The sequence below is a fragment of the Phacochoerus africanus genome, chromosome 3 (assembly GCF_016906955.1).
Source record: "Phacochoerus africanus isolate WHEZ1 chromosome 3, ROS_Pafr_v1, whole genome shotgun sequence".
Taxonomy (NCBI): Eukaryota; Metazoa; Chordata; class Mammalia; order Artiodactyla; family Suidae; genus Phacochoerus; species Phacochoerus africanus.
The window spans coordinates 159,883,224-159,896,742 of record NC_062546.1 but is presented as its reverse complement, the minus strand read 5'-3'; the positions used below and the strand labels follow the sequence as shown (position 1 = coordinate 159,896,742).

General features: G+C 35.4%; 1 protein-coding gene across 1 annotated transcript in view; it reads right to left on the bottom strand.

The window, feature by feature from the left end:
- Window positions 1-13,519, bottom strand: part of PMS1 (PMS1 homolog 1, mismatch repair system component) — a 121,294-nt gene that overhangs the window by 59,218 nt on the left and 48,557 nt on the right. The window contains 1 exon segment of the mRNA XM_047773055.1: window positions 1,717-1,880. Coding sequence (XP_047629011.1) covers window positions 1,717-1,880 — 164 coding nt within the window.

The following is a 13,519-nucleotide window of genomic DNA, read 5'->3' as shown; positions in this document are numbered from 1 at the left end:
GGGATCTGAACTGCATCTGGAATTATTGAAGGTCATCTTACCGAAAATTACTGAAGACCTGTGTTTGCTCAACATAAGCTCAGATATGAAGTCCTCTAAGAATAAAATACAGTGTATTACAAAATACTACTTTCCATTTTCAAAAGGAAATGACTACACTGATGATCATACATAGGTTGGGAAAATAATATAAACTTATCCAAAGCTTAGAAGACACATACTTGACTTTAAATACTCATCTCCATTACATAAGGCAATAATGTTGTTCTATTCTTCCATCTTTTCTCTTACTCAAAACTCTTCTCCAGGGCTGTAATTCCTTTTCTTATAAAAATGTAGCTCCTATTTTCATGTTTTACCTTTCTGATCATTGTGTCTTCTGCCCTTGATCTTCTCTTAACTTGGATACATTTAACTTTTAATGACAAAATGTCCTTTGGATCCAGAGGTCATAGGGTTATTTATATTAGCAGGATGGGCCTCCATCCATCAACATCCTGAGGAATCCCAACATGATGGAACTGGAAGGGATCTCAAGGTATCATTTGGTTGAGCTCTATGCCAACAGGAACAGGTGGCTGACTATTCTTAATGTTTTTCTTTCTTTTTTATTTTTTTAAAATGACCAAAGATTTTGATCATAAATATTCTACCATGGCTTGGCTTAATACGGAATCTTCTTAATAATAAGTAAAAAGACATGGAGTAGAAAGAAAACTGGATGAAAAAGGGTTCTGACCTCAGTAGTATTACTTACTGTAAAATAGAGCACAATCCCTTTGATCATTCTGAGCTTCAAATTCCCCATACAATAGAGATAAAGCTTTCTAACTCATAAGGTTATTGTAAGTGCTATGAAACCTGGAAAAGAACTATATAAATGTAACATAGTATTACAATAGGAAGACAAAACAGGAAAGAACCTACATTCTATAGGCATGTAAAACTACAAATCCCATCTCAACAATGTACAAGCTGTGTAACACTGAATAGAGTATTAAACCTCTCTGAGTTCAGTTCACAGGACAACTACAAATTGATTATAATGTCTACCTCACTTGGTGCTGCTGCGGATTAAAGCAATTTAATGCATCTAGCATAGGTCTTGACATTATGGATGCTCTCAATAAATGTTAACTCCTTACTCCCCATCAGGTTTCCATACATCTGTGTGGTTCTGCTTGCCCTATATTAAATATTTCAAAGTGCACACACAGACTTTTATAGAAATGGAATAATCAGAAAATATGTAACCTTTTCTTTCTCCTAAGATTCATCTAGCAACAAGTGGAATTCCATATCAGCCCTGCTTTGAAAACTGGAAAGAAATGAGGTAGACTTTCCTTTAAAAAACAAAAACCTCTTCTAAAGAAGAAACAGTTTAGAATAGAAAGTGGAAAATGTTACTAAATGTCAACTTTTTAAAGGAAAAGAACAAGTCTTGTCTTCATATTTAGGAAGCACTCAACCATTTCTTGGATGAAAAAGTCTCTTGGTGAAATCACCTATCTTATAAATTAAGAAATAAAAGGTTCAATCAGATTTTGTACAGAAACAAGGTAACAAAGTAAAGATGTTCTTCATAGAAGATAAAACTAAACAAATGTGAACAAATTTTGAAAGAAGACTCCTTACATATCTGGTTTAGATAAAATACACTGCCCTTTATTGTATCATAATACCAAAAAATCCTATAGAAAATACAATAATGCTTACCTTGTTGTGTATAAAAACAAGCCTTACTTCAGGTTTAAGTACACCATAGCTTATGAGGAGATCTTGGACCTTTTTAATTTCATCTTTACATTTTTTAGCAGTTGAGTAAAATTGCTTTCTTACAGGTAGATTCTTAAACAATTTTAAAGCAGTTACAGTTGTACCTGTTGGGAGATAAGAGGAAAGCATATTTACATGTGGAAGGAACTTCATAGATGTTCAAATCCACATATAATCAAATCCACATACTTTTACCACTGAAGACCAATCCTCTTCTAACTCTGGGAATCCAAAAAAGGCTCAACTTTGTAAGCTATTCCGATCCCTTGCTAGGCTCTACTATTTGTAAGAGGACTGATCTGCTAAGTCTGGTCTCTTCTATGTGACCTCAACAAGAACAACCTTATTTCTGCAACATATTCAAACCACATAATGATGGTGCTTATTCTGCACTTTAAAATATATAGGTGGCATAAGGCTATACAGCATATGTGATAACCTTAATTATTCAATTAAAAAAATCCTTATCTGATGCTTAATATCACTAATTATCAGAGAAATGCAAATCAAAACTACCGTGAGGTATCACCTCACACCAGTCAGAATGCCATCACTTGAAAGTCCACAAATAACAACTGCAGGAGAGGATGTGGGGGAAAGGGAAACCCTCTTATAGTGTTGGTGTGAATGTAAATTGGTAAAGCTACTATGGAAAACAGAAGAGAGGTTCTTTGAGAAACTAAAAACAGAGTTACCATATGATCTAGCAATCCCACTCCTGGGCATGTAAAACTCTAATTTGAAAAGATACATGTAAAGTTCTCTTGAAGATCAGCAGGTTAAGTGTATGATACTGTCACTGCTGCAGCTCAGGTCTCATCTCTGGCCCAGGAACTTCCACATGCTGTAGACACAGCCCAAAAAAGACACATGCAACTTAATGTTCACAGCAGCATTATGTACAACAGCCAAGACATGGAAGTAACCTAAATGTCCATCAACAGATGAATGGATAAAGAAGATGTAAGATAAAAACACACAGACACAGACACAGACACACAGACACACACACACAGACACACAGACACACACACACACACACACACACACACACACACACACACACACAATGGAATACTATTTAGCCATAAAAAAGAATGGAATAATGCCATTTGTAGCAACACGGACAGACCTAGAGATTATCATACCAAGTGAAGTAAGTCAAACAGAAAGACAAATATCGTATAGTATCACTTATATGTGGAATCTAAAATATGATACAAATAAACTTATTTACAAAACAGAAGTAGACTCATAAACAGAAAACAAACTTATGGTTACCAAAGGAGAAAGGGGGATAGGGATAAATTATAAGTTTGCGGTTAGCAGATATAAACTACTATATATAAAATAGGTAAACAAAAATATTCTATAAGTGCAAGAACTATAATATCTTATAATAATCATAACAAAAAAGAATATATGCATATGTATAAATAAATCACTCTGCTGTACACCAGAAACTAACGCAACATTATAAATCAACTAGACTTCAATACAAAAAATTTCCAGAGTTCCCATTGTGGCTCAGCAGGTTAAGAACCCGACTAGTATCATGAGGATGTAGGTTTGAGCCATTCAGTGGGTTAAGGATCCTGCATTGCTGCAAGCTATGGCATAGGTTGCAAATGAGGCTCAGAGCTGGCATTGCTGTGGCAGAGGCCAACAACGGCAGCTCCAATCCAATCCCTAGCCTGGGAACTTCCATATGCTGCAGCTGTGGCCCTAAGAAAAAAGAAAGAAAAGAAACACAAGCATTCCACTAAAGAAACTCATCAAAGCACAAGGAATGGAACTAGGGGAAGAAAAGAGTACAGAAAATATACAAAGCAACCAGAAGACAAGTAACAAAATCATAATAAGTACATACCTATCATAATTACTTCAGAGCTAAAGACACACATAAACTGAAAGAGAGGGGATGGAAAAAGATATTTCATGCAATAATAACAAAAAAGATGTAATAACCATATCAAATAAAATACACTTTAAGACAAAATCTACAACAAAAGCAGAGAATGATATAAAATACAGGGATCAATACAAAAAGAAGGTATAGCACTTATTAATTAATATATATACACTGAATAAAGGATTACCTAAATATATAAGGTAAATATTATCAGATATAAAGGGAGAAAATGCAATAACACAATAATGGTAGGGGACTTTAATACCCCACTTACACCAATGGATAGATCATCTAGAAAAAAATCAACAAGGAAATAGTAGTCTTAAATAATACCTTAGACCAGATGGATGTAGATACCTACAGGATATTTTATCTGAAAATAGCACAATATACATTCTTTTCAACTGCACACAGAACATTCTCCAGACAGATCACATGCTAGACCAGAAAACAAGTCTCAAAAATTTAATCTGACCACAACAGTATAAAGCTAGAAATCAATTATAGAAAGAAAAGTGGGAAAAACACAAAACATGTGGAGACTAAACACAAAACACATGCTACTAAAAACTGATGAGTCAATAAAGAAATTAAAGAAGAAATTAGAAAACATCTTAAGACAGAAGTTCCCACCGTGGCTCAGTGGGTTAAGAACCTGATGTAGTGTCCATGAGGATGTGGGGTGGATCCCTGGCCTCAGTCAGTGGGTTAAGGATCTGGCATTGCTGCTAGTTGCAGCATGGGTCACAGATACAGCTGGGATCTGGTGTTTCTGTGGCTAAGGCATAGGCCTGCAGGTGCAGCTCTGCTTTCACCCCCAACCTGGGAACTTCCGTATGCCACAGGTGCAGTCATTAAAAACAAAATTAAAAATAGAGAAAATACCTTAAACAAAACTAAAAACACAACTTTTGAAAATCTACTGGATGCAGCAAAAGCAGTTCTAAGAGTTTATAGTTAGAGAGGCCTAACTCAAGAAATAAGAAAAATATCAAATAAACAATTTACCAACTAAAGGAACTAGAAAAAAAGAACAAGCAATGCCCCAATTCAGCAGAAGGAATGAAATAATAAAAATAACAGGAGAGGAAATAAGAGTCCATAAATAAATAAATAAGATTTTTTTTTTTTTTATTTTTTTTGTCTTGTCTTTTTTGTTGTTGCTATTTCTTGGGCCGCTACCACAGCATATGGAGGTTCCCAGGCTAGGGGTCCAATCGGAGCTGTAGCCACCGGCCTACGCCAGAGCCACAGCAACACAGGATCCGAGCCGCGTCTGCAACCTACACCACAGCTCACAGCAACGCCGGATCGTTAACCCACTGAGCAAGGGCAGGGACCGAACCCGCAACCTCATGGTTCCTAGTCGGATTCGTTAACCACTGCGCCACGACGGGAACTCCTAAATAAGTAAGATTAATGAAACCAAGAACTGTTTTTTAAAAAAATATAAACAAAGTTTATAAGCTCATCAAGAAAAACAGGGAATCCAAATAAACAAAATAAGAAATGAAAGAAGGGAAATAACAATACCACAAAGATGCAAAAAAATCATAAAATACTATGAACCATTTATATGCCAAAAAACTGGATGACCTAGAAGAAATGGATACATTTCAAGACTTAACCTGGAAGAAAGAGATTATCTGAACAGACTGACCACCACTAGTGAAACCAAATTTATAATCAAAAACTCTCAGTGGACAAAAGCCCAGGACCAGAAAGCATCACAGGGGAATATTACCAAACATGTAAAGAAGTAATATCCACCCTTCTCAAACTATTTCAAAAAACTGAAGAGAACACTCCCAAATTCATTCTATAATGCCACCATTAACCAGATATGAAAGCCAAAGACACTACCAAAAAAAAAAAAAAAAAAATTTACGGGCCAGTATTTCTGATGAATACAAATGCAAAAATCCTAAAAAAAATCAGTAAATCAAATTCACCAATACATAAAAAGGCGCATACACCATGATAGAAGTAGGCTTCATTCCAGGGATGCAAGGATGGCTCAACATCTACAAATCAATGTGATCCACAACATTAGCAAAAAAGATAAAAATGATCAATAGACACAGAAAAAGCATTTCACAAAATTCAACATCCATTCATAATAAAAACTCTCATCAACACAACTTAGAATAGATTTACAAGGAGATCCTGCTGAGTAGCATTGAGAACTTTGTCTAGATACTCATGTTGCAACAGAACAAAGGGTGGGGAAAAAAATGTAATTGTAATGTATACATATAAGGATAACTTGATCCCCTTGCTGTACAGTGGGGGGAAAAAAAAAAAAAACTATCATCAAAGCTGGTATAGAGGGAACATATCTCAACATAATAAAGACCACTGATGATATCATGCTCAACAGAATAAGACATTTCTGAAAATTATAAACATTGATGAAGTAAACTGAAGATACAAAGAAAAGGTATCTGTGTTCATGGATGGGAAGAATTAATATTGTTAAAATGTCCATACTACCAGAAGCAATCTACAGATTGGATGAAATCTTTATTAAATTACCAAAGGCATTTTTCACAGAACCGTAACAAATAATTCTATAACTTATATGGAACCATGACAGACCTTGATGATCCAAAGAAATCTTGAGAAAAAAGAATGAAGCTGGAAGTACCACACTCTCTGACTTTTAGACTATACTAGAAAGCTTCAGTAACCAAAACAGTATGGTACCGGCACAAAAACAGGCATATAAAAGTCAAGGAAATAGAACAGAGAGTGCCAAAATAAACCAGGCAGTTACGGTCAATTAATATACAACAAAGAAGGCAAGAATACACAATGGAGAAACAAGTGTCTTCAATAAGTGGTACTTGGAAAATGTATAACTACATGTAAAAGAATAAAATTAGAACATTTTCTCATACCATATTCAAAAATAACCTCAAAATGGAATAAAGATCTAAATATAAGACTGGAAACCATAAAAAATTAGAAGAAAACATAGACATAACAATATTACATAAATGGTAGCAATATTTTTTGGAAGTGTCTCTTAGGGCAAAGGAAACAAAAACAAAAATAAATGGGATCTAAATAAATTTAAAAGTTTTTAGATAGCAAAGGAAACTATCAACAAAACAAAAAGAGAACCTACAGAATGGGGAGAAAATATCTGCAAATAATATGACCAATAAGGGGTTAATATCTAAGATATATAAACAGGTCATAAAACTGTAAGTGGAACATAATCTATAAAAATATTGTAATGCTACACTGTACACCTGAAATTTATACAGTAAGTCAACTATACTTTAATAAAAAAAGAAAATGAAAAAGAAAAGCCAAATAAATAAAGGTTTAAAAACTATACTACTTGGGAGTTTCCACTGTGGCTCAGCAGTTTAAGAATCTAACTAGTATCCAAGAGGATGCAAGAGGATGTGGGTTCAATTCCTGGCCTCACTCAGTGATTAAAGAATCCAGCATTGCCATGAGCTGCAGGAAGGTCGCAGACATGGCTCGGATCCTGTGTTGTTGTAGCTGTGGCATCGGCCAGCAGGTGCAGCTCAGATTCAACCCCTAGACTGGGAACTTCCATGTGCCACAGGTGCAGACCCAAAACGGAAAAAAATTATACTGAAGTATCAGGTTAATAGTTAGCTTTCATGGGGGGAGGGGGGGTGGGGAGGGGAAAGGACTCAAGAGTTGGTACTGGATATTTCCTCATGGCCATAACATAAGTCTGTGTTTTTCAAACACTGAGGAACTTTTAAAAATACCAGTCACCAGCTATTTCACTTATTAAATCAATCTCCTCACGTGATTCTAATGAATGTACAGCAGGGTTAAGAAACAAAGCATTGAAAAGTCAAATATCAATTTAGTGTAGGGTTTTTCAAACTTGGCACTATTGACATTTGTTGTGGGGGCTGTCCTATGCATGTCAAGATATGTAGCTGCATCTCTGGCCTCTTCCTACTACATGCCATCAGTATCCAATGCAGTTGTGACAATCAAAAATGCCTCCAGACACTGTTATGTGTACCCTGGGGGTAAAAACTGACCTTGGTTGAGAATCTGTGATTCAGTCTAGTGCAACCAACATTAAAAAAGTAATATTAAGGAGTTCCCATGGTGGCTCAGTGGTTAATGGAACCCAATGAGTATCCATGAGGGCTCAGGTTCAATCCCCAGCCTTGCACAGTAGGTTAAGGATCTGGTGTTGCCGTGAACTATGGTGTAGGTTTCAGAAGTAGCTCAGATCCAGTGTTGCTGTGGCTGTGGTGTGGGCTGACAGCTACAGCTCCGATTTGACCCCTAGCCTGGGAACCTCCATATGCCATGGGTGCAGCCCTAAAAAGACCAAAAAACAACAACAAAAAAGGTAATATTAAAACACAAATAGACTAAAAGAGAACAGAAATAGAGTACATCAGATATATTAAGGATATATAATCTATTAAGAATTTTTTTTTGTCTTTTCAGGGCCACACCCACAGAATACAGAAATTCCCAGGCTAGGAGTCAAATTGGAGCTGTAGCTGCTGACCTACACCACAGCCACAGCAACATGGGATCTGAGCCACATCTGTGATCTACAACACAGCTTGTGGCAATGCCGGATCCTTAACCCACTAAGTGAGGCCAGGGATCAAACCTACATCCTCATGATGTTAGCTCGGTTCATTACTGCTGAGCCACAATGGGAACTCCAAGAATTTTTTTTTTTTTTTGGCTTTAATTAGATTTGTATAAACTAGGTTTCTAGGTAAAATGTATTTGTTACTGTGAATCAGAATTAAAAAAAAAACAACAAAAAACAAAACACCTGAAAGTTGCTGCATAGGTCAGTCTTTGACATACTGCCCATAACAAATGGCAAAAACACAAAGAAATGGCCATCGAGAGGGAACTATAAGACTTAGAAAGCCTAGCATAAAATCAGGAGTTCCAGGAAGAGAGAAAGAAACAAATGGAGATGTAATTAAATAAACAATAGAAGAAAATTTTCTTAAGTTACAGATTTGAGTGCAGATTTTAAGAGCTTACAGCAATACAAGTGTGTGGGGCAGGGGGAGGTAAGAACACATTTCATTGGCTATCCTAAATTTTAAGGAGAAGAAAAAAATTTCCCTAAATTTCAGAAAGAACAAGCCCCTTATGCAGAAAAATACAGCATAAAATTTGCTATCTATATAACACTAGCTGACAATCTACAAATTCTTGAGCGGTAATTAAGAAAACTATACTGAGTTGATATGTATATGGGCAAAATGAAGATAGCTTTGGGCGTGCAAAAATCTGGAAGTATATCATCCAAGTATATTTGATGCAAGCAGTGGAGGATGAACACTAACCAAATGATAATTACATCAAAACAAGATATTTCATGATAAGAAAATAAACTGAGTGCACCAAGGATCTTAAGACCTAAATGTAAACAGAAGATGGTAATTTGGCATTTCCAATATAATTGTTAATAAAGGTTCTTCAAATGTCAGAGATATAATGTAGGGGAAAGCCTAGCAACAGCCTTTAGCTCAATGTTTTAAATGATTATTAGTAATATCGGATAATAACTGGACTAAAAATGTCAGGAATAAAAAAGAATAAAACTTACAGGGCCCTATATAATCTTCACTATGGCTATCTCTTTTCCTCCCAATGTCCTTCCTTCTGTTACTCCAACACATTTTCCGTGCAACGCAGAACAGGTCACACCAGCCTTTCACTGCTTTAAAATTTCTTTTATCTACCCCCATGGATAAATCCATTTCCTCTGGTGTCTTCAATTTCAGTGCTTGGCATCTGACGGCAATTCTTTTGCACTTAACACAGCCTTTTTTCACTTGTGGCTACTTTCCCTTTTTTAAGTTTCATAAAGCATTTGTTGCTTTGGAAGAAAATGTAAAATTGTTGTTTATTCCTGCAATCAGCACAGAATTACAAATAATGCACAAAACTGCTTGCCCAAAAAGGATCTGGGGAGGCCATTAATTATAAGCCACAATCTGTTTTGAGAGATGTCAAATTGCGCATCTTATAATTAAGATATATATCTGAGACCTATACCCTCAAGTTATACAAAGACACTCATTCAAAATAATAACCTGGATGTTCTAAAGATACCTCATCACCACATCCAGATCTGAACTCATTATCTTCCTCCTTGAGTTTGATATTATATCTATCCTCCCTTTTTCACATAACACTGACATCCAACAGTTTCCAAAAACAGATACTCTAGATTTAATTGATTCTTTCCTCTACCTCTTACTACCAATATTGCTTAAGTTACCTAGGCCTATCTATTCTATTCCCCAAATATCTTAAATTTATGTCAAGCCCCTTAGTTCAAACCTCAAACCTTAGTTCAAGGTAACGTCCCCTATAGTAAGACATAAATTACGGTAGGAGTTATAACATCTTACTGGTTAATTTTGTAAGTAGCATGATATCCATCCTCTACCTAAAAAATTTCAGTGGCTCATCACTGATTGCAATAAAGGGTATACATTCCTAGCATGAGAACAGACCCCTTATAACCTAATACACAAGCTACCATTTCTATTCTAATCCTCTGCATCTACAGTCCCCAAACATTCTCAGAGAACCTTGCTATGTCATTCTTAGTATACCAGTTTATCTACTTTATTGGCTTTTTTGCTATATTTCTTTGTATTGGGGTTTTTTTTAGTTCTAGAATATTCATTTGGTTCTTTTTTAGAATTCCATTTCTCTGCTGAAACTTTCCATCTTCTTACCAATTCTGACCATCTTTTCCTCTAAACTCTTTAACAGTTGTTTTAAAAGTTCTTATCTGCTAATTCAAACATCTGTGGTTCTGCTTCTACCAGCTATTCTTCCTCTTGACTATGGACCCCATTTTCCTTTGTGTCTTTCAAAAATTTTTGCCAGACATGGCATATAAAAAGAACAATAGACACTGAAATAGGTAATATTTCCCCCCAGTGAAGATACTTCATTTTCTTTGTCAAACAGCAGAGTGAAGAGCAGATCTCTTCAATATAATTAGGAGAGTCATCTGGGTTGGAGCTGAGTTGCCCCTTTATTTAGTTCCAGTTCACCTCTGGTTTCAAATGTCTTGAAGACAGAATCAGGTCTCTCTCTTCCTCCAGCAAGGCTTTAGGATCTAAGCACTGCAAGACTTTAAGATATCTCTCTCTCTAGAAGTCCCAATTTTCTTCATCACTGCTTACTCAGCAAAAGTCTGGATAAAGTTTGGCGTCTGGAGTGAACTAGCTCCGTGTCTAAGGATCCTATCCTCCAATTGGTCATGTCAGCACACTTGTGGCTAATAAAGTTCAGCTGGCTTCTCCTACAGTTATAAAAGATCCTTTGTTTATAAAAGGCTTACTACTTTGCTTGTCTATACCTCCAGATTCAGTTAATGCTTCCAGGGATACAAGTGGCCACAAATCTCTTGGTGTTTAAGTGTGTTTAGGAAGGGGTCATTGTTCCATTAAACTTAGTTCATTTAACTTCTTGTGACATAGTTCTCCAATGAATTTCAAAAACGACAGATTTTTAAATTATGCGTTTTCCCCCTCATTGTTACGTAGAAAATGATAGCATCCTGAAATCGTCTACATACATCATCCTTCTCTTACTGAAAGGTTATACTCTCACTGCTTTTTACTTATCATCTTCAAACTCAAACGTTATCTTTCCTGAAAAAATGTGCTCACCTTCCTCTAGGCAGGGAAGCTTCCTTTTTCTGCCATTATCTGTTTACTCACCTGTGTTCTCCACTACTCTGTGAGTTGCTTTTATTCACCCATGTTCTCCACTAGCCTGTGCAAATACAATGGCATATACTGGAGCTACAGACCGGTGATAGGAATGAAAGCAGGCAGAACTCAGTAGCGCAAAATATGTGTTTATGAAAGGAAAAGGATATATGCTGGCTTTTAAATACATGTTATGCATCAAAGACCACACACTGTACCTAATCCATATGTTCATTGATAAACTACTGCTTCAGCAGCTAAAAATATTTTCTCCAAATTGAGAGTTACCAATTAAGCCAAGAATTACATATGTCTGAAAAAAGCTTAATGATGGAAAACTCTTCTAATTCCAAATGAAATGTTTATCCTAAAAAAAAAGTACCAAGTTATATTGGCCAATATGGAGGAGGCCCTAGTATACTATCATATTTTACAAGAGAACTGCTCAGCTTTCTAACGTTAGTACATTCTATAAACACCAGAATTAAACAGTAATCCTGTAATATGCTCCGTTATATTTTTACATGACCCTATGTTATGCCACTTATTAAGGCAGCTATTTATATTCCTAATGTAAAGAGGTATGGTTGCTTGAATATATCAGTTTTCTTAAATTATTTAATGAATAAAGTTCCATTCTCAAGATAAAAAAAAATCTTTCAATACATGCACAATCACACACAGCAGGGATTTACAAAGAACATGATGCTGTACTCTAATAACAGGGTAGGGAAAGAATATACCCTGATCCAAGTACTTTAAATATACTGCTTTGATATCTGAGAAATTCCTAAGGCAAAAGTACTAGGAGGTGTTAAAAGAATTTGTCCAGGAGTGTGGATCAATTTAGGAAGCTTATTACTGATTATCTAGGGTAAAAGGAATAGAAGTGATGACAGAAAAAAGATAATAACCAAAATAAATAATTTATTAGAGTTTTTGGTAAAAGAATTTTAAAAGCTGGAAACCTATTTTTACATTTCTTCTAATTTAAAAAATACTGTAAAACAAGTGAACAGAAGATAAGGTTAATTTAAAATGACATACTACCAAACACAAATAATTTTAAATGGTTAAATTAATCCATAAAACAAATGCCTAATCTGGAAAAACTGGAACTGGAATCTCTAGTAAACTATTCTTAAACATTTAAAAATACGTTTTAAAAGGATAATTAATTTTCCAGTGCCTGAGAAAGATTTTGTTGTAAGCTGTTTCTTGGACCTATAGTTAGACTATCTACAGATGTCATTATCTCATGAGATAATATGAGGAGTAACTACTAAGCAAGGATGTTCACACCACAGCAGAAATTAATCTACGAGAGCCCTAAATGCACAGGTATTAATTAGGATGGTTGTACCGTAGTTTTATGTTACACAGAAAATATTTAAATGGAAGCTGAATGACAGCTGGTGGTGAAATGTGAGTCTGTGATTCAATCACTCAAAAACTATCAACACTAGGGCAATATAAATGTAAAAGGATTTTGAAAGTGCTTGTGGATCTCCATGTTATCTCAACCTGGATCAATAAGGAACTAAGATCTTGAGTTTCTGTTGTTTCCTCAGACAATCAACAGTATTTGGGGGGAAAAAAAGTGAGTTATTAAAATCAGGTAATGATTTTGCAACTACTGACCTTCTAAGTAAGTAATTTCCTAAGATAAAAGGAATATGCTAAAGAAAATAAAGTTCATTTACTGACTAGAAATTTATTATGCATTATCTGGTCTCACTTACTAAAAGCAGAAGGCTTAGGTCAGCAAGAAAAAAATCAGTAAGCAAATGGGCAAAGATCAGAAGGATTCCATATTTAAGGATTGTTATTTCATAGTTGCCATGGAGATGAATACCAAAAAGCATGGGAAATACAAGTGATGCAGAGCCACTGGCCATCCAGATTAGACTGGCTACTACTAAGATAAAAATAAAAACATTTAAGTTTTATAAGGTGACTAGATTACTTCAAAGTACTCTACTGGATGGCCACTCAAATATCTCCTCATTCTTTCCTAATCAGACCTCCTAAGAACTGGGGTCAGCACTTCTAGATAGCAGCCATATTTAAAAAATGCCTCCTCTTACTCTTTACTTCAATACAT